The sequence below is a fragment of the Podarcis erhardii genome, assembly GCF_964252035.2.
Source record: "Podarcis erhardii genome assembly, chromosome: 14".
NCBI lineage: Eukaryota > Metazoa > Chordata > Lepidosauria > Squamata > Lacertidae > Podarcis > Podarcis erhardii.
Genome location: NC_138503.1, coordinates 15,863,783 through 15,891,778, shown reverse-complemented (window position 1 = coordinate 15,891,778; position 27,996 = coordinate 15,863,783). Strand labels below are relative to the sequence as shown.

At 47.2% G+C, this 27,996-nt stretch overlaps 1 protein-coding gene across 1 annotated transcript; it reads right to left on the bottom strand.

Annotated features, from left to right (window-relative positions):
- Window positions 1-115: 115 nt before the first annotated feature.
- On the bottom strand, window positions 116-26,118 carry WHAMM (WASP homolog associated with actin, golgi membranes and microtubules). The gene is made up of 10 exons (XM_081838875.1): window positions 25,356-26,118; window positions 19,297-19,470; window positions 17,056-17,206; window positions 12,093-12,262; window positions 9,931-10,096; window positions 8,864-9,051; window positions 7,729-7,815; window positions 6,124-6,219; window positions 4,346-4,793; window positions 116-847 (listed from the first exon to the last, which is right to left on the bottom strand). The coding sequence occupies exons 1-10, from the start codon at window positions 25,935-25,937 to the stop codon at window positions 549-551; spliced, it is 2,361 nt and encodes a 786-aa protein (XP_081695001.1). The 5' UTR covers window positions 25,938-26,118; the 3' UTR covers window positions 116-548.
- Window positions 26,119-27,996: the final 1,878 nt, after the last annotated feature.

Sequence of the window (27,996 nt, the reverse complement as noted above, 5' to 3'; positions counted from 1 at the left end):
ACAGAAATGGGTTTGATAAAAGTTTTGCTGATTTCACTACAACAACAACAAAAATGACTTGGGGGAAAAAAACGGGAGGGCAGCTTTTCTTCAAAAACAAACAAACAGATAAACAAACAGTTCTGAAGTGTTATTTTTTGGTAGGCAAATCACAGGAAACACAAAGTCCTCCGTTTCCTAAAAAGAGGCCAATACATTTCCTTTAAAATGTGCAAAATTCAATAAAAGCATAATGTCCCATGTCAGTAAACTGGTTGACCTGAACAGAGTCAAACATGATGGTTTTTCAAACTTCCTAAATCCAGGGTGTGTGGGACGCATTGACACATTACTATATAAACTTATCTGGCCCAGAACTCCAGTGTGCTTGCAAGGGATTCTGGGACAAGTTCCAGGGCGTTAATGCAGGACCCAAGGCAGATCAGGTGGACCTCATTGCTGCGCTGCGTGAACTGAGCTGGTTCACCAGTAGTTACCTTCTTCTCTAAGGGGAACCCTTTGTAACCTTCTGGGGAAACCCCAGAACGCAGTTCGAAAGCGCGCTCCCGTTAACTATTCCATTCGCCGCTGTTGTGGTCGTTTTCGTCGTCTTCCGAATCGGCAGACACTTTCTTGATCCTCTGCATGGCTGCCTTTATGCTCCTCTCCAGTTCGCTGCTGGAGTGCCCTTTCTCTGTGTCCAGCTTGGGCTCCTGCGTCACTTTCCTCAGCTTAACCCCCTGCCGTATGGCTGCGAGGATGCTGTCGTTGAGGGAGGAGTTGGAAGATGGCGCCTGGCGGGGCGGTTCCACTTTGCGGAGAAGGATTTCGCCACGCTTCAGCGATGCCAAAACCTCGTCCATGGATCCTGTGGCAGGAGGGAAAACAAAATTAAGACCATCAGCCGCAGTTCAACAGATCACTCTCCTTCCCTGGCTGAGAGGGGAAATGGCGAAAACAGGTTATTTACTGGGACAGTGTGATTTTGCAGCTGCTGTTAAAGTTGTAAAACAATGAAGCACAGGACAGAGCAATGGAGGATTCTGAAACAACAAGGCAATATTAGCTCCAACCAAAGCATAACAGAGAACAGCAACAACCAGGAAAAGATAGACAACACTTTACAAGGACAGGAAGAAACATCTCAGACAGAATAATTGCCACACACAGGAAGAACAAGGATATACCGTATTTTTCGCTCCGTAAAACGCACTTTTTTCCTCCTAAAAAGTAAGGGGAAATGTGTGTGCGTCTTATGGAGTGAATGGTGCTGCACAGCTCTCCCTCTCTTCGCAGCACCTCTTCAGCAAAGCGTGAGGAGAAACGGAAGTGGCTCCGTTTCTCCTCCCACTTCGCTGGAGAGGCGCTGCGCAGAGAGGGCCACCTTAACCTCACTGGGTTGTTGTGAGGTTGTTGTGTGATAGCCCTTGTTTACCCCCCTGAGCAAATTGACAAACAGACAAGAGAACATTATTCTTGTTTTCCCTCTTCAGTCAGTCTTGGATTCCATCACTGCCCAAACCATGTGCCTCTGTCTCTCCAAACGGCCAGATGATCCCATTGTTTTTTTCTGTGAGAGAATGAAATCCAAACACTAATGCCTGTTAAAATGCTTCTCCTGTTCACTTGCAAAATCAAGCTTTTGAAAAGAGGCTCTACAGAAATAAAAGATTCAGAATATTTTTTTTCTTGTTTTCCTCCTCTAAAAACTAGGTGTGTCTTATGGTCGGGTGCTTCTTATAGAGCGAAAAATACTGTAGTTTGAGTGCCTCACCTGTAGCTTTATAAATCCTTTAATGTGTCAATATGAATGGAAGTTGTTAATATTGCAGTTGTTGTATAAGGGATTGTTATTTTGACCGGAGTTTAACTGAAATTTATAAGATTTTGGAAGGGAGAAATAAAGTAAATCACCAAACCATCAATTCTAGCACGCGGGGGGCCACCTAAGTTATATAATTTGGTATCTGAATGATTGGCATTAGTAATTGTATTATAATTTGGCATTGTTTATAATGAGGCTATTATTGGAATTGAAAACTAATAAAAATTATTATATATAAAAAAGACCCTCAGCTGCGAGGATTCGGGCGCAGGGGAGAAAGAGAAAAGGGGAGAGGAGGGCAATGAATCTGGTTTCTCCAGACACACCAGGAACTCCGCAGCTACTTCTGCTGAGAATGGAAAACTGGACACGGGAGGAACGTTCGCAACCTGCAGCGCCACATCTGCACCCGTGCGTGACAATATTTGGCAGTTCTGCGCATGCGCAAAGCGAGATTTACTGCTTCTGCGCCGAAACCTGGAAGTACCGCAACGGATCAAATTGAGAAAGTGATTGGGCCAGATCCAGCCCTCGGGCCTTAGTTTGCCTACCCATGATTTAATGGATCTTCTCCAAGCAGGACCAGCACTGGAGACAAATCAGTGTTACATGCAAACTGGGTATACTGCCACCACCCGACTCCTTGCCCCCTGGAAACTGAACCTGGAATCTTCCCTGTTCAAAGCAGGCAACCTCCCACTGGATCTATGGCTCCATCTCCAAAAGGAGAAGCCCCCCCTCGCACACCCACAAAGTTCCTTTTCTGCAGGCTTCTGTTCCCATGCGGCCCCCTACACACCACAAAGCTACCCTTAAGATCTAAGCTTTTCACGTTTAATTAAAAACCACCGCAACCAAGCAAGAGAAGCAGAAAAATCATTAACAAAAACAAGAGGGTGGGGTGGGGGGAAGGAACCTGAGTTAATTTAGCAATAACTATTGACACGTTTAAAAAGCACATCGTTTTAGAGCTCATTTGTTAAGCTGCCATATGTGCCACCTATGAATTTAGCTGCGGACTGCCTGCTTCTTCCATCTGATTACAACTCACATGTTTAAGAAGAAGAAGAAGAGTTTGGATTTGATATCCCACCTTTCACTCCCTTTAAGGACTCTCAAAGCGGCTAACATTCTCCTTTCCCTTCCTCCCCCACAACAAACACTCTGTGAGGTGAGTGGGGCTGAAAGACTTCAAAGTGTGACTAGCCCAAGGTCACCCAGCAGCTGCATGTGGAGGAGCGGAGACGCGAACCCGGTTCACCAGATTACGAGACTACCGCTCTTAACCACTACACCACACTGGCTTGGACCGGTCCCTGCGCTATGCCAGGAGGGAGTTGGGGAGGGGAAGTTACTTTTGAATTTCACGGTGGCAGTGAAGTTTCTAAATGTGGAAATGTCTGTTGCTCGATTAAGAAGGCAAGGAGAGCCCCTCTGGGTTTGAACAAAAGCCTGTATCAGGGGTCAGCAAACTTTTTCAGTAGGGGGCCCGGTCCACTGTCCCTCAGAACTTGTGGGGGGCCTATATTTTTTTTTGGGGGGGTGAACAAATTCCTATGCCCCACAAATAACCCAGAGATGCATCATTTTAAATAAAAGCACACATTCTACTCATGTAAAAACACGCAGATTCCCGGACCATCCGCTGGCCAGACTGAGAAGGCGATTGGCCCGGATCCAGACCCCGGGCCTTAGTTTGCCTAGGTAAAGGTAAAGGTACCCCTGACCATTAGGTCCAGTCACAGACGACTCTGGGGTTGCGGCACTCATCTCGCTTTACTGGCCGATGGAGCCAGCGTACAGCTTCCGGGTCATGTGGCCAGCATGATTAAGCCACTTCTGGCGAAGCAGAGCAGTGCACGGAAACACCGTTTACCTTCCCACTGGAGCGGTACCTATTTATCTACTTGCACTTTGACGTGCTTTTGAACTGCTAGGTTGGCAGGAGCAGGGACCGAGCAACGGGAGCTCACCCCGTCACGGGAATTCGAACCACCGACGCAGAAAAAAGGCGCAGAAAACAAGAGCTTTCCAATGTCAACATGCAGGCGAAGGCAAATACTTAATCTTATTCATGCTGTCCAATCTTAAATTGTTGTTATGGCCTAATCTGTATTGAAATTGTCCTTTGTTTTTTCTGGTGTTATGTTTCGCTGACTAGCTGTACGAACCAATCTGGTCTGTGACCGTTTAATAAAATTTGACGAGAACCACCGACCTTCTGATCGGCAAGTCCTAGGCTCTGTGGTTTAACCCACAGCACCACCCGCGTCCCATGGCCTATATAATTCAGCATCCTCCTCCCACAGGGGCCAACCAGAAGCCTGCAGGAAGCCAACCGGGATTGCTCCAGTCTGCAATATTAAGAAATGCCTTCCTGGATCAGATCAAAGGTCCCGCAATTAGCCAGGAACATTTGTGAGCCAGAGGCCGCTCTGGGAAGCTACAAAGCTTGGCATCCCTGCTGGGTCAGCCTGCATGATGGTGTGATGCAACACACATCAGCAATGCACAGAAAAAGGAAACAACAGCCCTCCCTACCTGCATAATCGTTTGCCGTGCGCCTGGGCGTCCCGTCTGCTTTCTCCAGAGAGCCACTCTTCCCAGGAGGGTCTTTGCACAAGAGGGGCAGAGGCTTCTCACCGATTTGCGCTCCTGTCCTTAAGCAGAGAGGCTGGTTGTTTGATGGTGGGGGAAGCGGCGGTGGTGGCGGGGGAGGCGGCGGGGGAGGCAACAGTGGCGGCCCCCCGTTGCTTTTCCCTTGCTGCTCAGGGCCGGGTGGCGGAGGGGCAAAAATCTGGACGGGGATATCCTTCGAGGGCTTCTGCCGCAGCGCTTTGAAGCCTTTGGCTTGTGCTGGCCGGGAGGTCTTGCTAGCCGAGGGTGTCTGAGGGGCACCGGCTGGAGTCCGACGGGAGGTGCCCTGGGGCTGCTTGGCGTTCAACGGCTGTGACCGGGAAGTCTTCAGCACAAACTGCGCTGGGCATTTCTGCAAGGGGAACGACGACAGAGCTGTCACGTTTCAGAAAGGTGCAATTCAACTGCCGGAGAGCAATGATGGGGGAAAGAGAGCCAGTGGGTGGTTGGAGGGTCAAACTAGGACCTGGGAAACCAGGGGTTACCGTATTTTTCGCTCTATAAGACACACCTAGTTTTAGAGAAGGAGAACAAGAATTTTTTTTTCTCTCCCTCTCTGTGCAGCGCCCCTTCAGCGAAGCAGGAGGAGAAATGGAAGGGGCTCCGTGTCTCCTCCCATTTCGCTGAAGTGGCGCTGCGCAGAGAGGGAAAGCTGCACAGTGCCTCTCCTGGCTTCAGCAAAAGCTGTGCAGCCTGCATTCGCTCCATAAGACGCACACACATTTCCCCTTACTTTTTAAGAGGGGGAAAGTGCGTCTTATAAAGCAAAAATATGGTATATGCCCACTCAAGCATGATCCTTAACCGGTTGGCTTTGGGGCAGTTGCCAGCCTTTAGCCAAACCTATTTCACAGGGTTGTTTGAGCCAGCTTGGTGTAGTGGTTAAGAGCGGTGGACTCGTAATCTGGTGAACCGGGTTTGTGTCCCTGCTCCCCCACATGTAGCTGCTGGGTGACCTTGGGCTAGTCACCCTTGTCTGAAGTCTCTCAGCCCCACTCACCTCACAGAGTGTTTGTTGTGGGGGAGGAAGGGAAAGGAGAATGTTAGCTGCTTTGAGACTCCTTAGGGTAGTGATAAGGCGGGATATCAAATCCAAACTCTTCTTTGTAGACTCATCCAGTCCAACCCTCTGCAATGCAGGAATCTTTTGCCCAACATGGGGCTCGAACCCTCGGCCTTGAGATTAAGAGTCTCCTGCTCTACCGACTGAAGTTGATTTGAGATTAAAACGGGTAGGGGGAGAGCCACGCCCTGGAGGAAAGGCAGGCTATAAATACAATAAACATATCATTTCCATCAGTGCACTTCAATGCGCTTTCCTTTGCTACTTCGGAAGGAAGGTACTATGATTATAACTGCGGTCGTGATTTCTTACCCAGCCTTCGTCACAGCGTCCAAGGTGAGTTATCGAGCCATTTAAAAATACAATATCAAAATCACTTCAAAGCAAGAGGGTGGGGTCCTACACCACATAAGCCTATGTTTAAGAAACAACAACAACCCATGCCAAACCAATTTATTATAACAATTTCTAAAAAGAACTTGTCTTTGTTGTTTCCTGCTGCCGCTGGCCAGTTGCAGGGGAACGAGGAAACAAGCACACCACCTTCGATTTGTCTTTTCTCCAGAAGGAAGATTTCCCAGTGGCAGGAAGATCGCTGGGAGTTCGAATTGAGACTCACCTCTTTGAACGTCTTGAGCCTCTCCAGGGTTTTCTCTCGCTCCTGCTTTATCCACGCTTTCTTCTTCTTCTCGTCCTCTTTCCTTTTGTCTCTTTTCTAAATTTGGACACCGGAAAAAAGTTTGCATACAGTGGTACCTCGGGTTGAGTACTTAATTTGTTCCAGAGGTCCATTCTTAACCTGAAACTCTTCTTAACCTGAAGCACCACTTTAGCTAATGGGGCCTCCCGTTGCTGCCGCGACACAATTTCTGTTCTCATCCTCAAGCAAAGTTCTTAACCCGAGGTAATATTTCTGGGTTAGCGGAGTCTGTAACCTGAAGTGTATGTAACCTGAGGTACCACTGTATAGAGATCTGCTACAATGACTGGGATAAATATACAGAAGATGGTGCAGTAAAAAAAAACAAAGAAAGGTTGAGTCCAGTCAAAGGTGACTATGGGGTAGTGGAGCCCATCTTGCTTTCAGTCCGAGGGAGCCCGTGTTTGTCCACAGACAGTTTTCCGGGCCATGTGGCCAGCATGACTAAACCAATTCTGGCCCAACGGAACACTGTGACGGAAACCAGGGCACACAGAAACGCCGTTTAGCTTCCCACTGCAGTGGTACCTATTTATCTACTTGCACTGGTGTGCTTTCGAACTGCTAGGTTGGCAGGAGCTGGGACAGAGCAACGGGAGCTCACCCGGTTGCAGGGATTCAAACCGCTGACCTTCTAATCGGCAAGCCCAAGAGGCTCAGTGGTTTAGACCATAGCGCCACCCGTGTCCCTAGATGGTGCAGAAAAGTTATATGCACAGGGAATCCAAATCCTATAGCCCCCAAAAGTAGGATTCTGAGTCGCGAATATGTTACGCAAGTTTGCATCCATCTCATTTCCCCACCACCACCATTAAAAAACTATTTTGCATGCTTTATTCTGGTTTTGCAATCCTCAGGTCAGCGAGGGCAGGGGAATATGATGTACACAGGACTCAGAATCATAGAGTTGGAAGGGACACCAAGGGTCATCTAGTCCAACCCCCAACAGTGTGTCCCTGGTTTCCGAGTTACCAGCAAGCACCGCCCATTCTGCTTCCAAGTGTACCTTCCCAACCACAAGGCCTAGAAACCTGGTATAAAAGCAAGAGTTTCCAGCACACAGAATGTTAACTTTCTTTCCCTGCGTTCCTGTGAATCGCTGCATGATGAAGCACTAACTACAGCTCAGCCAGAGTACCTTTGAAGTCGAACAGAATCCGTTCCGGAAGTCCGTTCCACTTCCAAAAAGTTCGGAAACCAAAGCACGGCTTCTGATTGGCTGAAGGAAGTTCCTGCAGCCAACCAGAAGCTGCGGAATCCCCGCTGGACGTTTGGGTTCTGAATAATGTTCGCAAACCGGAACAAGCACTTCCGGGTTTGCAGCGTTCGGGAGCCAAAACAATCGACTCCCAGGGCGCTCGGGATCCAGGTTACGACTGTAATTCCATAAAGGAGAAGCGAGAACTTCACATCTCACCACTGGCCGTGCTGGCTGAGGCTTGGAACCCAATAACATTTGCTCATGGGGCCACACACTCCCCACCCCTGCCTTAGAGATTTCTCCCCCAATTCCTTGCTACTCACAATCTGGATGCTGTGATGTTGCTGGAAATGCCGTGAGCTCTCCTGAGCCTGCTGGAGCCGGGTGTGGCGGCTCTCTTCACATTGATCCTAATGGAAAAGAAACCAAACAGAAGCATGCCAGTCAGCTATAAGTGCCGGCTGAGGTCCCCATTTTATTTTAAAATGCAACGTGTGTGTGTCTGTGTGTATCATGTTTATTGCAACAAGTGTCTCCGCCCAATGTCAACAGTGCAGAATTCAGCGGCCAGGTTGCTCACCGGGACAAGATGGTTTGAGCTATTGGTGTTTATCAGCTTAAGGAGACTACCAGAAGAGATCATAAAGAAAAAAGAGAAAATATATGAACAAGATGTGAAGTGGAAACAGCAAGATAAGATGGGATAGAATTATGAACTCTGTCTGGACATTAACGCAGCAGCAAGAAGATGATCAGAATTCCCCTTTGGATCTTGAAGTATGGGTCCCCCCAACAAAATTTAAAATTTGGCTTTGTAATTCGGAATTTATATGATGTGATCTAATTTGATGTGATTGGCCAGTTAATAAAAATTATTTTTTTAAAAAAAAGATGGTTTGAGCATATTGCACCAATCCTGGTCCGACTGCACTGGCTACCAATTAGTTTCTGGGCCCAATTCAAAGGGCTGGTTTTGACCAGTAAAGCCTTAAGCGGCTCAGGACCTCAATACTTCAAGGACTGCCTCTTCCCATATGAACCCACCTGTACCCTGAGATCATCTTCTGAGGCCCTTCTTTGTGTGCCTCCTCCTCGAGAGGTGCAGAGGGTGGCAACACGAGAACGGGGCCTTCTCTGCAGTGGCTCCCCGTCTGTGGAATGCTCTCCCCAGGGAAGTTCACCTGGCGCCTCCATTAGACACCTTTAGGCGCTAGGCAAAAACGTTCCTTTTCAACCAGGCCTTTGGTTGACTTGACATTCAATGCCCTTTTAAAATGGGGGGTTGGGTTGGGGGGGTACTGGGTTCTTCTTTTTATTTTATGTATGTTGTGTTTTTATACTGTGATTTTATACTGTGATTTTATCCCACGAACAGCCCCGAGACCTGCGGGTATAAGGCGATATACCAATTTAATAAACAATAACAATAGGGCACCCAAACTTTTCTGGACCACTTGCCTTTTTGTTTCTGAGGTAAGCTCTCCTTGAGCAGATAATCCCACGCTTCGTCTCCAGCTGCTGGGTCTTCTGCCTCAGTTGAGCTATTTCAGAGGAAGGCACACGGGTTTCTTCCAGGACTTGCTCAGTGGCTTCTAACTCATCAGGGTTTTCACATGTGTCATAATAAACTACTTCATCCTGGATCTCTAAAGGAAGGAGAAAATGTTTACTTATGTGAAATATGCAAGTCTATCTATCTATCTATCTATCTATCTATCTATCTATCTATCTATACCTATACAGTCGTACCTCAGAAGCCGAACGGAATCCATTCCGGATGTCCGTTCGACTTCCAAAACGTTCGGAAACCAAAGTGTGGCTTCCGATTGGCTGCAGGAAGCTCCTGCAGCCAACCAGAAGCTGCGAAGCTGCGTCGGATGTTCGGCTTCCAAAAGAACATTCAAAAACCAGAACACTCCCAGGTTTTGATCGTTCGGGAGCCAAAACGTTCAAGACCTAGGCTGTTCGACTTCCAAGGCATGACTGTACACACACGTATATTAAATAAGCTCATGATAATAATATTTTTCAAGTTCCCCAAATTTCCAAAAGTTGTCTATCTGCTGCATCTCTGCATGATGCCCTTCTCTCTATACTTTCCTTCTTCCAGCCTCCATAAGGGGCATAGGCAAACTCGTTCAATCTAGCACCATGGCATAATTACAAGTTCTCAGAAAGGAGGCTGCCCGCTGCATCTCTGTGTGACTAACAGTTCTGGCCTTGCCCCTGGACTGGCGATGTAAAAACAATGCTTTATTGTGGAGGCCGAAAGCTTGGGAGGCCGGCGTGTAGAGTGGGAAAACTAACGAGTGTCAGTGATGTCAGCCAATGCTCCATCATTCTGCTCCCCACACTGCCCAACCAGATCCTTCTGGGAAGCCTCCAAGCAGGACACAGAACACAATATCCTTTCCCCTGTTGCTGCTCTCTGACTGGAGGCCTCAAACTGCTGCCCCGGCTACTGCAGGAGAGCAGAGAAACAGCCGCCCAGTCCCTGGCAGGTGTGGCTCATTATGCTTGCTTACCTTTCATCCGCCTCCTTAAAGTCTCCAACTGTGTAATAAGCAGCATTTCTTCATTCTTCAGGATCTCAAACTGCACCTCGTACAGCTCCAGCTGAGTTTCATAATATTCTATTTCCAGCTCCTCGACTCGAGCCATGTCATTTTCTTGCTCGTGGAGAGCCTCCATCTGCAGGAAGCGTCATTAAGCCCACAAACTATTAGAAGCAAAACGACGTCACTCGGCCCTTTTCCCTTCCCTCATCGTGCTTCCCTCCCATCAGGGGGGCATTTTCCGTGTGTGTGTGTGTACACACACACACACACACACGGTACCTCGGGTTCAGACTTAATTCGTTCCAGAGGTCCGTTCTTAACCTGAAACTGTTCTTAACCTGAAGCACCACTTTAGCTAATGGGGCCTCCCGCTGCCACCGCACGATTTCTGTTCTCATCCTGAAGCAAAGTTCTTAACCTGAGGTAATATTTCTGGGTTAGTGGAGTCTGTAACCTGAAACGTCTGTGACCTGAAGCATCTGTAACCCGAGGTATCACTGTATATGTATGTGGGTGGGTGGGTGGGTGGGTGGGTGTGTTGTAGAACATGCAAGTAAAAATAAAACACACATTTCCAGGGCATCTGTAAACAATGAAATATACTAAGAACCTATGTATATTCACTCTCTTCCCCTCCATAAATCTCTGCTTGTCAATGGTGGCTGGAACAGGTGACCCAATCTGCTGTTGTACATGATGAAACAATGCAAACCTGTATCGAAACCATCCTTTTTGCCCTCTGCTTCCTTTAAGCTGTCTGTTCGCTTCTCAGCCAAGGCCACTTGCCATAGGTCAGGCATAGGCAAACCCGGCCCTCCCGATGTTTTGGGACTACAACTCCCATCATCCCTAGCTAACAGGACCAGTGGTCAGGGATGATGGGAGTTGTAGTCCCCAAACACCTGGAGGACCAAGTTTGCCTATGCCTGCCACAGGTTAGTACTACTACTACTAATAATAATAACAATAACAATAATAATAATAAATTATTATTTATACCCTGCCCATCTGGCTGGGTTTCCTTAGCCACTCTGGGCAGCTCCCAACAGAATATTAAAAACACAGTAAAACACCAAATATTCAAATCTTCCCTAAACAGGACTGCCTTCAGATGCCTTCTAAAAGTCAGATAATAGTTTATTTCCTTGACATCCGATGGGAGGGCGTTCCACAGGGCAAGCGCCAGGCCCCCTGCCTGGTTCCCTGTAACCTCCCTTCTTGCAGGGAGGGAACCGCCAGAAGGCCCTTGGAGCTGGACCTCAGTGTCCGGGCTGAACGATGAGGGTGGAGATGCTCCTTCAGTTACAGGGAACCAGGTAGAGGGCCTTCTCGGTGGTGGCACCTGCCCTGTGGAATGCCCTCCCACCAGATGTCAAGGAAGTAAAGAACTATCTGACCTCTAGAAGACATCTGAAGGCAGCCCAATTTAGGGAAGCTTTTAAGATTTGATGAATCATTTTATTTTAATATTCTGCTGGAATATTCTGCGGGAAACCCAGCCAGATGGGCAGGATATAAATCATAAATTATTATTATTATTATTATTATTATTATTATTATTATTATTATTATTACTGGGCCGAGGCTGTATGAGGTTTGTTTAGCCTCATCAGATTGCAACTGCAGGAACTCATCTAAGCATTTAAGGGATGCTTTAAGGCTGTTTCCTAGGGACGCGGGTGGTGCTGTGGGTTAAACCACAGAGCCTAGGACTTGCCGATCAGAAGGTCAGTGGTTCAAATCCCCGCAATGGGGTGAGCTCCCGTCTCTCAGTCCCTGCTCCTGCCAACCTAGCAGTTTGAAAGCACATCAAAGTGCAAGTAGATAAATAGGTACTACTCCGGCGGGAAGGTAAACGGCGTTTCTGTGCGCTGCTCTGGTTCGCCAAAACGGCTTAGTCATGCTAGCCACATGACCCGGAAGCTGTACGCCGGCTCCCTTGGCCAATAAAACGAGATGAGCGCTGCAACCCCAGAGTCAGTCACAACTGGTCCTAATGGTCAGGGGTCCTTTTACCTTTTTCTTTAAGGCTGTTTCCTAGCTGCAATGTTCACTCTCCATCTCATGACTCCTGCATCTGGGAGGCTCCTCTAGCGAGACGAGAGGAGAATGGGGGGCGATGCCCTTACCTGCTTCCGGATATCCGCTCTCTTGTGGTTCAGGCACAGCTCTTTGGCTCTCATATGCTGCAGAGTCTCCTTTGCCAACAGGTATTTCAGGTTTTCTAACCTGGGAGAAGCCGTGGCCCAGGCAGCTTGGCCAAAGCGCTTCCGATCCTGCTCCATTTGCTTCTGCATTGCTGTCAAGAGGAGGGTCATGCCAATTAAATTGTCAAAGATGTATAAAACAGGAAATAAAAATTGTTGGAAGTGTGGGGTGAAAGAAGGCAGTTTCTTCCACATGTGGTGGACTTGTGACATAGTGAAAACGTATTGGGAAAATATATATAATGAATTAAAGAAGATTTTTAAGCATACGTTTTTGAAAAAACCAGAGTCATTCCTGTTAGGAATGGTGGGAGAAGACATTGACAAGAATGACCAGAAACTGTTCTTATACACAACAACGGCGGCGAGGTTATTGCTGCTCAGGTATGGAAACAGCAAAAATTGCCTACAATAGAAGAATGGCAGTACAAGGTTATGGAGCACGCAGAAATAGCCAAATTAACAGCAAAAAATTGACATCAGGGGGATGAAACATATCAAAAAGAATGGGAAAAAATTATGTTATATATAGAGAAGATGATGTGAAATAGGGAAGCCAGGAGAATTAAAATAATATCTCATAACAGGAAAATACAAGAAATTTACTGAATAATAATATCAAAATGAATTAAAAATGTATATTAGGATTATTATTGAACAATATTTGTAAATGAATATAGACAGACAGCAAGAATTTGTACCTATAGAAAGATTTATTTGTTTACGGACATTTAATGGAAAAAATGAAGAAGAACAATCTTGTGGAAAATGGACAAAGACAATGCGAAAAGTCAAAGAGGACACAAAAAAGCCAGAAGAAGGAAGGAGGGAAGTCAGCTCGGGAGAGCAAGAACAAATGTGAAATATAATGTATGTGTATGTACAGTATGTAACTAAAAATTCAATTAAGATCATCTGAAAAAAACAAATCAAAATAAAAGTCCGTGCTTTCAGCATACATTTAGAGTGTGCTGCTTCCCCCCAAAGAATCCTGGGAACTGCAATTTACCTCTCACAGAGAGCTACAGTTCCTTGCACCCTTAACAAACTACAATTCCCAGGATGCTTAGGGTGTCGTGTGCTTTCGATGTTTATGCAGGCTAAGAACAACCTCGAGCCTTTTCTCTGTCCCCCCCACAAAGACGTAGGAACATATTAAAGCCAAGTGAAACTTTTTGCTATGACCTCATATAGCCAAGGGGTCTTGGGTTCGGATCTTACTCAATCCACTGAGTGGCCTTAGGCCAGGCCGCTTTCTCTCAAGCCCAAACAGCCATAATGGTATCCCCCCAGTATAGGCTGGGCAACCTCACAGGGTTGTTGCAAGGAATTGTGACGTGAGACAGACAAATCTGTGTGAAACCCTTTCAAATGCACTATTACATACTAAGAACGTTGACACTTGAAACAAATTGAGTCACTGAAGAACTAAAAATCTTGCTTATGACTATCACCTATTATTATTATTACTACTACTACTACAGTGCTACCTCTGGTTACGTACTTAATTTGTTCCAGAGGTCCGTTCTTAACCTGAAACTGTTCTTAACCTGAAGCACCACTTTAGCTAATGGGGCCTCCTGCTGCCGCCGCGCCGTTGGAGCACGATTTCTGTTCTCATCCTGAGGCAAAGTTCTTAACCCGAGGTACTATTTCTGGGTTAGCAGAGTCTGTAACCTGAAGCGTATGTAACCCAAGGTACCACTGTATTATTATTAATTTATTTACACCCTATCTTTTCCTCTTACGGGACTCAAGGCAACTTACAGATACAGTCAAACCTCAGAATTTGAACAACTCCATTGCCAAATGTTTTAACTCCTGAACGCCGAAAACCCGGAAGTGTGTGTTCCAGTTTTCAAACTTTTTCGGAAGCCGAATGTCCGACACAGCTTCAGCTTGAGTGAGGGAAGCTGCGCCTCGGAATTCAAGCGTTTGGGAAGTTGAACAGTCTTCCGGAACGGATTACGTTCGAGTTTCAAAGTTTGACTGTAAAAACAAGTATTGCTAAAAACATTTGTTTTAATTATCCAAAAAAGCACTAACAGAATTAAAACTATATACAGTTGTACCTCCGGTTGCGGACGGGATCTGTTCCGGAGCTCTGGTTGGATCCCGAGGTTTCCGCAACCGGAGGGACCGCTTCTGCACATGCGCGTGACGCAGCAGAGCGCTTCTGCACATGCGGCAAAACCTGGAAAAATACTTCTAGGTTTGCCGCATACGTATCCTGAAAGATTCGTAACCAGAGGTGAATGGGGTACCACTGTACATGTATGAAATCTGTTTAAAACATACAGTGGTGCCTCGCAAGACGAAATTAATCCGTCTTCGTCTAGCGGTTTTCTCGTCTTGCGAAGCAAGCCCATTGACAGCTTAGCGAATTAGCGCTATTAGCGGTTTAGCGGCTTTTAGCGGATCAGCTGTTAAGCGGCTTATCAGCGGAACAGCTGATAAGTGGCTTAGCGGCTTAGGAAAAGGGGGGGGGAAAGGGGGGGAACCCGCAGGAACTCGCAAGACATTTCGTCTTGCGAAGCAAGCCCATAGGGAAATTCGTTTTGCAAAGTGCCTCCAAAACGGAAAACCCTTTCGTCTAGCGGGTTTTCCGTCTTGCGAGGCGTTCGTCTTGCGGGGCACCACTGTACAAATAATTACAATAAAAATAGCATGGCACAAGCCCTTTCATTAAAAGCCGTCAATTCGCTAAAGTCTGTTGGGACAAAGAGGTCTTCAAGGACAACCAAGAGGGAGCCAGTCTGGTTTCTCTGGGAGGGGAGTTCCAGAGTCTGGGAGCAGCCACCGAGAAGGCCCTGAAGGTCACCCCCAAGGAGGGCCCAAGATATTCTGATGGAATCTCCCACTCAGCACAGACCCTCCCTCTCTAATTAAGATGGACCTCAATCTACTGGGAAACTCAAGATGGCCTGCCCAGGGGAACTCGTTGGAAGATTGCGCCTCACTCATGCCTGAGAAAGAAGGTATATTTTATCATATGTGGTGGTTGTGTGCAAGACAGTAAAAGCTTTCTGGGAAATGATTTATAATGAGTTGGGGGAAAATGTCGAAATGACCTTTGTTAAAAGGGCAGAAGCTTTTCTTTTAGGTAGAATGGGATAAGAGGTACCCAAAGATCAGGGAAAAAACTATTTATGTACCCTTCCACAGCCGCCCAAATGATATACGCCCAAAGATGGAAAGAAGAAGCAGTTCCAACAAAAGAGGAGCGGCAACTAAAATTGATGGACTACGCAGAGATGGGGCAAAAGTTACCGGAAGAATATCAAGATGAGAGAGGGTTTTTTAAACAGAATAATAATAAAATTTTATTTATACCCCGCCCTTCCCGGTTCAGAAAACCGGGCTTAGATGAAAATTTGAAGCTATAATATGTGAGGATAAATAAATTAAATTAATTTAAATTAAATTAATTTAAATTAAGTAAATTAAGAGGGTATGAATTTGCTGAACCAATTTTTAAATGGAATACAAAAAAGGGAGATGTGAGGAAGTCAGGAAAATAAGTAAATGAACGGTAAGAAATTAAAAAGAGGGATTTTTATTTTTTATGTTTTATTTTCTATGTCAAATTTTGGTTTTTGTATTTTTCTTGTGTTTTTTTTTTTGTTTATCGTCTTGTAATTTTTCTCCTGTTAAAAACTTAATAAAATATCATTTAAAAAAGAAAAAGAAAAAAGAAAACCGGGCTCAGGGCGGCTAACAACAAATTTAAAACACTTAATTGAAGTCACAAAAAACAGCATAAAATACAGTATAAAACGTGAATAACAATAAATTTAGAATTCAAAAATCAATTTAGGGGGGAAATCCATCCAATAAACATTAGATGATCACCAAGGCTAGGTGGCTAAGTTACTCCTATCAGGGGGAGGGAAGGAAGGGGAATAAAAGATCAGGCTAAGTTCAAATTGAAAGCCAGGCAGAATAGCTCTGTCTTACAGGCCCTGCGGAAGGAAGTTAAATCCTCCAGGGCCCTAGTCTCATGGGATAGAGCATTCCACCAGGTCGGAGCCATCACTGAGAAGGCCCTGGCCTTGGTGGAGGATAATCTGACTTCCTTAGGGCCCGGGACCTCTAAACTATGATTATTCATGGACCTTAAGGTCCTCTGTGGGGCATACCAGGAGAGGCGGTCCAGGAGAGGGAACATTTGTTGAATATGTGAAGACAAATTGTAAACAATTAAAAACATTAGCAGGGTTGACATAAACATGAGCGGTGAGAAATAACTTAAAAGAAGTAAAAAGGTTAGATTTGTAAATAGGTTTGAATTGGTTATGCAGTAAGAATACGGAATAAAATAAGAAACCACAGAGGGAAGTCGCAGAAAACGCAGGTGGAATTTGTTTAGACCCGTGGTCCCCACAGGGGGGCAATTTGATTTCTAAGGGGGCAATTCGAGAAGGAGTTATTAACAGTGAATGGCCTTTTAGGCTTCTTCCATGTGAATAGGAGTTCACTTTTTGAATAATAAGAATTATGTATCATGGGGGGGGGGCAGCAGGATTTTAGAGATGCTACTGGTTTAGACTTACAGTGGTACCTAGGGTTAAGTACTTAATTCGTTCCGGAGGTCTGTTCTTAACCTGAAACCGTTCTTAACCTGAAGCACCACTTTAGCTAATGGTGCCTCCTGCTGCCGCCACGCCACCGGAGCACGATTTCTGTTCTTATCCTGAAGCAAAGTTCTTAACCTGAAGCACTATTTCTGGGTTAGCGGAGTCTTTAACCTGAAGCGTATGTAACCTGAAGCGTATGTAACCTGAGGTACCACTGCAATTTTTATTGCTGAAACATTGTAAAACGCAAAAATGGAAAATAATTTTAAAAGAAAGGGAAGGTTGCCCCTCCCTGCCTCTCTGCTCACCTGCTAGTGCCATCACTGTCTCCTTGAAGTAACCAACCGTGATGTCTTGGATGGAGCAAACAGCTTCTTCAGCCTGATCCGTCCACTCCTCCGCCTCCTTCTTCAGGGCCTCAACCCTTTTAGGACCCAGCCTGTCAGCTTGCAAGGATTTCTGCAAAAAAGGAGTATATTTTTAGAGTCAAAATGGGCAAAAGGTGTTCTGTCTATATCAGAGTTCCATTTCTGAGCTAGTAGAATCCTAGCTGCCGTTGTAGCATACGTGAATAACTTCTTCCACTCTTTTGGCAATTCCTGTCCTATAAAGGTAAGGTAAAGGGACCCCCTGACCATTAGGTCCAGTCGTGACCGACTCTGGGGTTGCGGCGCTCATCTCGCTTTATTGGCCGAGGGAGCCGGCGTAAAGCTTCTGGGACATGTGTGCAGCATGACTAAGCCGCTTCTGGCAAACCAGAGCAGCGCACGGAAACACCGTTTACCTTCCCGCTGGAGCGGTACCTATTTATCTACTTGCACTTTGACGTGCTTTCAAACTGCTAGGTTGGCAGGAGCAGGGACCGAGCAACGGGAGCTCACCCCGTCGCCGGGATTCGAACCGCCGACCTTCTGATCAGCAAGTCCTAGGCTCTGTGGTTTAACCCACAGCACCACCCAAGTCCCTCCTGTCCTATAATGCCTAACAAAAAAGCTTCTAGTTTTTTAATAAAAGTTTTTTTTTAACATCGTCTTCAGTTCATTATATATCATTTCCCAATAGTGTTTGATTGCAATTCCACTACATATGATAAAACGTACCTTCTTTCTATTTACACTTCCAGCACTTATTGGAACTTATTCTATACATTTTTGCAAGTTTAACAGGAGTCATGCACCATCGATACATCATTTTCATATAATTCTCTTTCAGAATTATACAGTCAGTAAATTTTAAATCCACTTTCCATAGTTTTTCCCAGTCTCCCATTTGTATATTATGTCCTAAGTCCTGTGCCCATTTGATCATTACATATCTGACCTCTTCATCTTTAGTTTCCCATTCTAGCAATAAATTATACGTTTCCTTCAATATTTTGGTATTATAATCTACAATTTCTCTTTGAAATCTAGATAAGAGTATAAATTATAAAAAAATTGTTCTATTTACAAATAAAAAAATTAAATAGCTACCTTTCTACTGGTAGGACAGCTTTTGTTAGAGGGAGCAGAACCTCAGATCTGTATTAATTTGTATTGATTTTTACTTATTGAGGGGGGCAGCTGCCCCCTTTCCCCCCTTGGAAGGGGGCCCATGGTTGGGAAAAGGTTGGGAAACATTGGGTTAGATGCTAATAATGCCAAGGTTGCAGGTTTGATCCCCATAGTAGCAACACCCCATAATAGAAACACCCTATTGGTCCCGGGCCCTAAGGAAGTCAGATTAACCTCAACCGGAGCCAGGGCCTCCTCAACACTGGCTCCGGCCTGGTGGAACGCTCTGTCTCATGAGACCAGGGCCCTGCAGGATCTGATTTCTTTCCGCAGGGCCTGTAAGACAGAGTTATTCTGCCTGGCCTTTGGCTTAGAATCAACTTGATCCCCTCCCCCTCTTTCCTTCTGCGATGGAACTCCTACTTGGGGACTTCCCTGGCTTTTTTCTGGCCAGTCTGGATAGTTGGCCTTGGTGAAGATTTGACGTTTTCATCCCCAAAAAGTTTTTGATTTGAGTTTCTACTGAAATGAGGTTGCATTTTAATGTTTTATTTTAATCTTGTTTTTAAGTTGTATTTTAATCAACCTGGTGTTAGCTGCCCTGAGCCCAGTCTTGGCTGGGTAGGGCGGGGTATAAATAAAATTATTATTATTATTATTATTATTATTATTATTATTATTATTATTGACAGCTGCATATTCATGCCTTGCAGGGGGCTGGACTAGATGATCCTCAGGCTCCCTTCCACCTCTATTATTCTAAGTTTGCCTGGTTTTTGTCCTGCTTTAGTTGCACTGCAGCACAAGAGTGCTGACTGCAATAATGCAGTAACATTAGGGAAGAGCCCTGCGAAACAACGAATAAAGCAAAACAATGCCTGGATGTTTCAAAATAAATCCATCACAATGTGCTATGGTTGTGTCAATGACACCTACAACACAAAACAGCAGTCTGGTGCCAACAGATCCCATCTTTCTGACTCCATGGGGAGAAAGCATTCATCATACAGGATCTTATTTTACAGAGACTTTGAAACACTGGAAAGAGAAACCTACCAGGATCTCCAGTCTGTATAAAGTTGCCAGCTCACGCATATCCCTAAACGGCTGCAGCAAATATTGATAGAATTCGGTCGCCACGGTAACCAGCTCCCAATAAGCATCATCTTCCTCCTTGTAGAGCTCCATCAAAGCGACCAGCTTGTCAGCATCCTTGTGCTGGTAGAGAACCTACAGGGGCAAGAAGACTCCAAAATTAGCAGTGGAATCGTACCCTTTGCAAACAATTGAGCCATCCAGGGTGGTGGTGGGTGGACAGCAGCCGTTTAAGAGCGCCGCAAATTTACGTAGATGTGGGTCCTATGGAGGCGCCGCACAAACCTCGCAAGACAAACGCACCTGTTGTGTTTATATATTGTGATTTTATCCTGTGGACAGCCCTGAGAGCAGCAGGCATACGGCCGTGTACAAATTTAATAAATAAGAACAATAACAGTGCTGCACCTATCAGGGCACATCCAGAACCTGCAGAACTGTCTGCCACAAGACATAGTCACAGCCGCTAGCTTAAATGGCTCTAAACAGGAGTGGGGAATGTTGCTGAACTACAACTCCCTCTTGCCTTAGAAAGCATGGCCAATGGCCAGAGAATAAGGGAGTTGTAGTTCAGAACATTTGGGGGGCTAAGGATTCCCCAAAATGGCTCTACAACTAGGATTAGACAAATTCGAACCCACAACAAAGGTTCGAATTCCAGTCACTCCATTTCCTCTTCCAACTTTCTCCCCCCGCACCCCACAACAGTCAGTGAGGGTTCTGACCCCCTAAGCACGCTCAGTCCACCCTAGGGAGTTTTCAGGGGAGTCTTCCTTCTTTTACGACCCCTGCCCAATCCCCTTCCTGCAGCCAATCAGAAGCTGCGCTTTGGTTTCCGAATGTTTTGGAAGTCGAACGGACTTCCGGAACGGATTCTGTTCGACTTCCAAGGTACGACTGTACAGGAGGAAAGTCAAGGTTGCAGAGCAATGGAAAATGCTTAAGCAATTTATGTGAAGTAGGGGGGTAGTATTGCTATTGGTAGTGGCGCAGCAATAAAACTGCTAGCACATTAGCAAAGCTAAGCAGCGCCCAGTATGGTTTCAAATTGGATGGGGGAGATTCCTGCATTGCGGGGGGTTGGACTAGATGACCCTGCAGGGTTCCCTTCCAACTCTACAATTCTATGAGCTACACCTCCGGGTGCTAATTGCTTTATATCACAGTAGAATGGAACACAGCAGCAGCTAAATCATTACATTTGGTGGTCCTAATAGATGTATAATGCTGACTATGTCATCAATTAAATAAGTTTAATTTTCTTACAAACAGGGAGCCATTCACGGGAATAAAGGCTGCACAGCAGGGTGGTAGATTGAACCGCATGGAAAACACACCAAAAGTGTTCCAGAATCCAAGAGCTCAGCTCAGCTCAGACTAGTGTTAGCCATTTCCTACACCCACAGAGGCGAGTCAAGAGCCAGAGAATTTGCCTTTCCCCCTTAGCATCTGACAACACCTCTCTGTTTTGAGTTACAGTGGTACCTCGCAAGACGAATGCCTCGTAAGACGAAAAACTCGCAAAATGAAAGAGTTTTTCGTTTTTTGAGTTACTTCGCAAGACGGATTTCCCTATGGGCTTGCTTTGCAAGACGAAAACGTCTTGCAAGTTTGTTTCCTTTGTCTTGCAAGTTTGTTTCCTTTTTCTTAAAACCGTGCATTCACTTCGAGGAGCAACTCATAGCACGCGGTGTGGTAGCCTTTTTTGAGGTTTTTGAAGACTTTGGTGATTTTTGAAGCTTTTCCAAAGTCCGTGCTTCGCAAGACGAAAAAATCGCAATATGAAAAAACTCGCGGAACGAATTAATTTCGTCTTGCGAGGCACCACTGTACTTGTGAATTGCTGCCGACACATCGCACTCTCTCTTCCAAGAGCTGTGCCAGCCAAACACACAAATCACAGAGTCCCATGTTTCTAGAGGACTGTGCCATTGTACAGCGAAGCCAGAGGTATATCTAAATGCTCCTCCAAGTTTTAAAAATTACCGTATTTTTCGCTCTATAGGACGCACTTTTTCCCCTCCAAAAATTAAGGGGAAATGTGTGTGCGTCCTATGGAGCGAATGCAGGCTCCTTGGCTTCAGCGATAGCAACACGAAGCCTCCGAAGTGCAGAGGGAGCACTCCCTCCACGCTCCAGAGGCTTTGCGTTGCTTTCGCTGAAGCCTGGAGAGTGAGAGGGATCGGTGCGCACCGACCCCTCTTGCTCTCCAGGCTTTAGGGATAGCTGCCTGAAGCCTTTGGAGCGCAGTGGCAACTCGCGCTGCACTCCGCAGGCTTCAGGTTCCTTTTACTGAAGCCGGGAGAGCAAGACTCTCCTGGCTTCAGCAGAGAGGGAGAGCTGCACAGCGCCCCTTCAGCCAAGCGGGAGGAGAAATGGAAGGGGCTCTGTTTCTCCTGCCGCTTCGTTGAAGCGGCGCTGAGCAGAGAGGGGGAGATTTTTTTTTCTTGTTCTCCCCCTCTAAAACAAGGTGCATCCTATGGTCCGGTGCGTCCTATAGAGCGAAAAAGACAGTACTATCTCCGCACATAGGAAACTAGCACCTCTGGGAGAAAGCAAGCTTACAAGGGTGTTCCTGACATGCTAGCTTTCCACAGGCAGGAAGATCCTGAGGCAACATGGCAGGAACTACAACTCCCAGCAGCCCCAGCAAGCAAGGCCAATGGCCAGGGATGATGGGAGTCATCATTCAGTAACTTCCGGAGGGCCAAAGGGCCTGTAGTATACAGCCCTCCCCTTGCAACTCGGAAGTCTCAGAAACCAGGTCACAGGATTCAGCTGAATGTGTACATTAGCCCAGAACATGGTGGAAATGAGGCCTAGTCAGCAACAGGTTGAGAGGGTGGCTGACTTAGGCCTTACAGAAGGCAGAAAATTAAGATGCTGGATGGATGCATGCACACGAAAGCTCATACCAATAACTAACTTAGTTGGTCTCTAAGGTGCTACTGGAAGGAATTATTTTATTTTATTTATTTTGTTTCGGCCTTCTTACTGCCATTGTTTAGATGCAAGCCCTTCTGCAGTGATCCCCAGCTTCAATCACTAACCTACCTCGCAAGGTTGTTGGGAGGATAAACTGTTTTAATGTAGATCATTTTCCTTTTTAAAAAAATAGAAAATACTTTGAAAGCCTCCTAGGGGAACAGTACAGTCGTATCTTGGATCCCGAACGCCTTGGTACTCGGACGTTTTGGCTCCTTAACGCCGCAAACCCGAAAGTGAGTGTTCCGATTTGCACATGTTCTTTGGAACCCGAATGTCCGACGGGGCTTCCGATTGGCTGCAGGAGCCAATCAGAAGCCGCACTTTGGTTTCCGAACGTTTTGGAAGTCGAACGGACTTCCGGAACGGATTCCGTTCGACTTCCAAGGTATGACTGTATATATTTTCAAAGAGGGGAGGGGCAACTCCCCAACTGGGGAGGCAGAACATAGAAAATACTGGGTACATCACCCCCCTATGCTTAGAGGATGGGTGGGGGGGAAATATATAAATACGCTTTAAAACCAGGGATCCCCTGCTTTATAGTGATCTGGAAACCCAGGACAGCTGTTATAAAAGAGAAACTCGCTCAGATTTCTGAGAAGGCATTTTTTGCAGGTCAAGGGGAATTTCCAGTTCGTTTAATGACTGCAATCAGATACCCTATCCAGTGCAACACTGCCTGCTCCTATAAACACAGGCCTCTCCCCTACACTTAAGCCTAAATATGCAGAAGACTTGTGAGGATTTTGACAGCCGATTTCCAAACAGCGTCTTCATCCAACACACAGCTGGTGGGCCAGGGGGGTGTTTGGATTTTGGAGAGTTGCACGCAGCACCTTATAATAGACAGCACAAGGAAGGCTTTACAGTGGTACCTCGGGTTAGGAACGTAAGTCATTCTGCAGGTCCGTTCTTAACCTGAAACTGTTCTTAACCTGAAGCATCACTTTAGCTAATGGGGCCGCTGTGCCGCCAGAGCACGATTTCTGTTTTCATCCTGAAGCAAAGTTCTTAACCCGAGGTACTATTTCTGGGTTTGCGGAATCTGTAACCTGAAGCATCTGTAACCTGAAGCGTCTGTAACCCAAGGTACCACTGTATTTAGCTAAGCGTCAACCTTCACAAAATCTGTGGCTCCTTGGCCTCGGGTTTCCATGGGGCTTTGAAAACTGGGGTGGAATTAAACAGCTCCAGCTCACTGCTGTGTGTCCATTGCATAGAGCTCAAAAATGCAGGGCACTCTTCCTTATGCCAAATCAGCCCATTAACCTCAATAGTGTCTACACTGACTGGCAGCGACCCTCCAGGGTTCCAGGCAAGAATCAGTGTTAGAAACTCAGATATCAAACAGCTCCTTAAACCAAGGTTGCAGTCGCCAATGTATGGAATGTCTAGTTGCCATTTGGGGGCAAGGTGACTCTGAAGTCTTATTTTTCGAACAATGGACTGACTTTGTGCAGCCGGTAAGCGGTGTACAAATGTAAGAAATGAAGACACACATATATCAAAGCAGCGTTGCCCGACCTAATGTCTAAGGTGTTGTTGCAACTACAGTTCCCACCCACTGGGCCATGCTGTGTGGGGCTGATGGGAGTAGTGGTCCAACAACATGTGGGGAACCCGAAACTTGCAAAAGCCTGGATTATTTGCTTATTTCTTGCATTTATATCCACACCTTTTTCTGCAAGAAACTCAAGGGGGGGTATACAGATGATTTGATCTCCCCTGACACAACAGCCCTGTGAGGTAGGGGAGGCCCCGAGGCAGGTGGCTTGGAGAAAGGCCCCCCCCTCCAAGCCACCTGCCTCGGCTTCATAGCCAAGTGGGGTACAGTGGTACCTCGGGTTAAGAACTTAATTCGCTAGACTGGTGACTGGGGGCGGCCGCCGAGACCATATAACACCGGTCTTGAAAGACCTACACTGGCTCTCAGTACGTTTCCGAGCACAATTCAAAGTGTTGGTGCTGACCTTTAAAGCCCTAAATGGCCTCGGTCCAGTATATCTGAAGGAGCGTCTCCACCCTCATCGTTCTGCCTGGACACTGAGGTCCAGCTCCAAGGGCCTTCTGGCGGGTCCCTCGCTGCGAGAAGCCAAGTTACAGGGAACCAGGCAGAGGGCCTTCTTGGTAGTGACGTCTGCCCTGTGGAACGCCCTCCCACCAGATGTCAAAGAGAACAACAACTACCAGATTTTAGGAGACATCTGAAGGCAGCCCTGTTTAGGGAAGCTTTTAATGTTTGATGTGTTACGGTATCTTAATACAGTGGTACCTTGGGTTAAGTACTTAATTCGCTCTGGAGGTCCTTTCTTAACCTGAAACTGTTCTTAACCTGAGGTACCACTTTAGCTGCAAGGGACATGGGTGGCGCTGTGGGTTAAACCACTGAGCTTAGGGCCTGCCAATCAGAAGGTCGGCGGTTCGAATCTCCGCAACAGGGTGAGCTCCCGTTGTTCAGTCCCAGCTCCTGCCAACCTAGCAGTTTGAAAGCACCTCAAAGTGCAAGTAGATAAATAGGTACTGCTCCGGTGGGAAAGTAAACGGCGTTTCCGTGCGCTGTTCTGGTTCTCCAGAAGCGGCTTAGTCATGCTGGTCACATGACCCGGAAGCTGTACGCCGGCTCCCTTGGCCAATAAAGTGAGATGAGTGCCGCAACCCCAGAGTCGGCCACAACTGGGACCTAATGGTTAGGGGCTCCTTACCAATTTAGCTAATGGGGCCTCCTGCTGCCGTGCGATTTCTGTTCTCACCCTGAAGCAAAGTTCTTAACCCAAGGTAGTATTTCTGGGTTAGCGAAGTCTGTAACCTGAAGCGTCCGTAACCTGAGGTACCACTGTATTCGAACCTGGATTCCCCCAGGTCCTCGTCCGACGCGCTAACCACTGCGCCGCACTGCCTCTCCTTAGGGAATCTGAACCCACTCCTCCCCGGTCCCTGTCTCGGGGTTTACCTGCCAGCGCCCTCCAGGCCCCCTTCCTTTCCTCCCCCCCCGGCGCCCCCCACCACGCCCCCCCCCCGACGGCGCCCCGTACCCTCCGCAAGGCCTCCTTGGCGCCGCTGAGCCGCCCCTTGAGCGCTTTCCTGCGGAACTCCTGCAAGTTCTCGAAGTACTCGTCCTCCTCGTCCTGGTCGTGGGCGAAGAGCGAGTCGAGCAGCGCCTTGCGGCCGCACGCCTCCAATGCCCAGCCCAGATACCTCTCCAGGCGGCGGCACAGCGCCTCCAGCTCGGCCTCGGCCAGCACCGGGCAGCCGGGGAAGAGCAGCGCCCACAGGCCGCTCTGGCCGGACAGCGCCGCGGGCAGCGCGGGCAGGCAGGGCTCCAGCTGCGGGGCCAAGGCCGACAGCTGGCGGTGGACGCCCTGCAGGGCCTGCGGGGAGAAGAGGCCGGCCCAGCTCATCTGCTGCGGGCCGCCGCCGCCGCCGCCTCCGGCCTCGGCCGCCTGCTCCTGCAAGGTCCGGTTGTGGCAGGTCACCGCGAACTTGCTCTCGATGCCGTTCCAGGCCACCAGGAAGCGCAGCTTCTGCGGCGGCTCGGGCTGCCCGAAGGCGTCCTCCTTGATGGCCACCCAGCCGTCCAGGCTGTCCGGCTGCGGCTGCTCCTCTGCTTCGTCCATGGGGGCAGAGAGGAAGCCGGGCGCCCGCAGCCTCGCAGCCGCTTCCTTTCCAGCGGCGGCGCCCCTTTGAACTTCAAAGGCTTTCCAACGTTCTAGAACCCCGATAAACTTTCTTTCCCCCCCCTCCTTTTAGTGAAAGTAGCAAAGCGGCCCGGGAGGACTTGTTGTGCCTCTTTCTGTGACGTCGCGAGCGGCGTCCCCGCTTCTGGTTGGCTGGTTGGCTCTCAAGTGGGAGGAGACTGAGCATCTTCCCCCACCCCTTTTTTGGGTCCCAGGAAGTGGACTTCATAAAAGCAAACACGCTCTTTTAAAAAGAAGGGAGGGACTTTTTTTGCACCGTGGGAAGTGGGATCCCCTCCTAATCTGGAAGTTGTAAGCATCCGTTGCCCGCGTTAGAAGCAGCTGCCAAGGGTCCAGAGGTGGCTCAAGGGTCACCCACTCTTCCGCTTTTCCCGCGCCAGAGAGGTTTTTGTTTCGTTCTGCCGCTTTCCCCGGAAAAAAACGCCGTAAAACACACTGTTTACCTCTGAATTGACGTTGGGGATTATCCACACTCGGATTCCCAGGCACGTCTGCACTTTAAAGCTCTGTGTTTGAACGCTCTTTTTCTTCTCCGCGAAAAACCGCTCTTTGCCACTGAATCCAGATTATAATAAATAATAATAATTTTTTATTTATACCCCGGTTTCAGAAAACCGGGCTCAGGGCGGCTAACAATAATTTAAAACACTTAATTGATGCAACAAAAAAACAGCATAAAATACAGTATAAAATGTGAATAACAATAAATTCAGAATTGAAAAATCAATTTAGGGGGAAAATCCGTCCGATAAACATTAGATGATGCGCCTCGGCTTTAAAGCTTTCCAATTCAGCAAAACTCAGGGGGAAAGAAAAACATTTCGGGCGTGTGTTTAGAAATTACGCGACAAAGGGAGATTCCCTCATTTCCAGGAGGAGGCAGGGGTAAAGATCCGCAGGAGTTTGGGAAAAAGCCAGAATGTTTTGCTTCGGGTCTTGAAATATACTCAGAGTTGAGAGTGGATTTCATGCTCTTTATTCAGCTCATAGTGGTGAGGAGGAATGAAAGTTTCCCCAAAGTATCTGCTTTATATACATTATTTACACAATGGGCCCCACGTGATTTGCTAATTCCGGAATTCACCTGTAGGCCAATCAGGTTGTGGATTCACTTCCATCTGGAGCTGGATTGGGTGGCTCCTGCAGACCAATCATACTGCTGCATTGTTCTAGTACCAATCAGAATGCTGCATTCTGGATCCTATTCAACTCAGTACATAACAGGTCTCTTTTCAAGCGCCCCAGATTTGTCCAGGTTCCTGCTGTAGCATCGGGGGTTGCTGGGGGCTGCAGCACTGGAGAGAGTGCCTGCAGTGATTGAGACCTGCACTAGGAACTCTGAGGTCGTTTGAACTGTGGGATCTACAAATTGTTTTGGTTCTCCTTTTGTTGAGTGCAGTCTCAAGGCAGCTGAAGATGCTGTACACAGCAGTTGCTGCACATGGTGACGTGAGCAAAGATGTTGATCCAACCACAATACACATACACACCACAACACAGTTGTAAGAGAAAGGGGGAGGCGCAAATCAAAACAGCCAGAGGTTCTGAGCCTATATTATCTACATTATTAATACTAAAAATGTTTTGAATGCATTATGAACATGCAACACCAGATGGCACTGGCGAGCAAAATAAATTTCCATGCAATTTTTACATAGCGTTTTTTTTCCTTTTGTTATAATGCTTTAATTTCTGACTCATTTATAGCGGGTTTTCCCCTGTATGTAGATGCACCCCTAGACTGGCCAGGAAACCTAGCACTTCTGTAGACCTCACCCTCTACTTTTCCCTTCCCCAGGATCCTTTTCCTTTCCTCCAACCTTCCCAGCCCAATGGATCCTTCCCTGGGGCAATCTGTCTGCCACTGCTCTGGCCTGGCCCAGTCATTCAGAGCCCATGATTGCTGCCCTCACCAGGGATACCACCTGCAGTCGCTTCCACCTGCCCATAGTTTCAGCAGCCACACTGATGCCCTCCA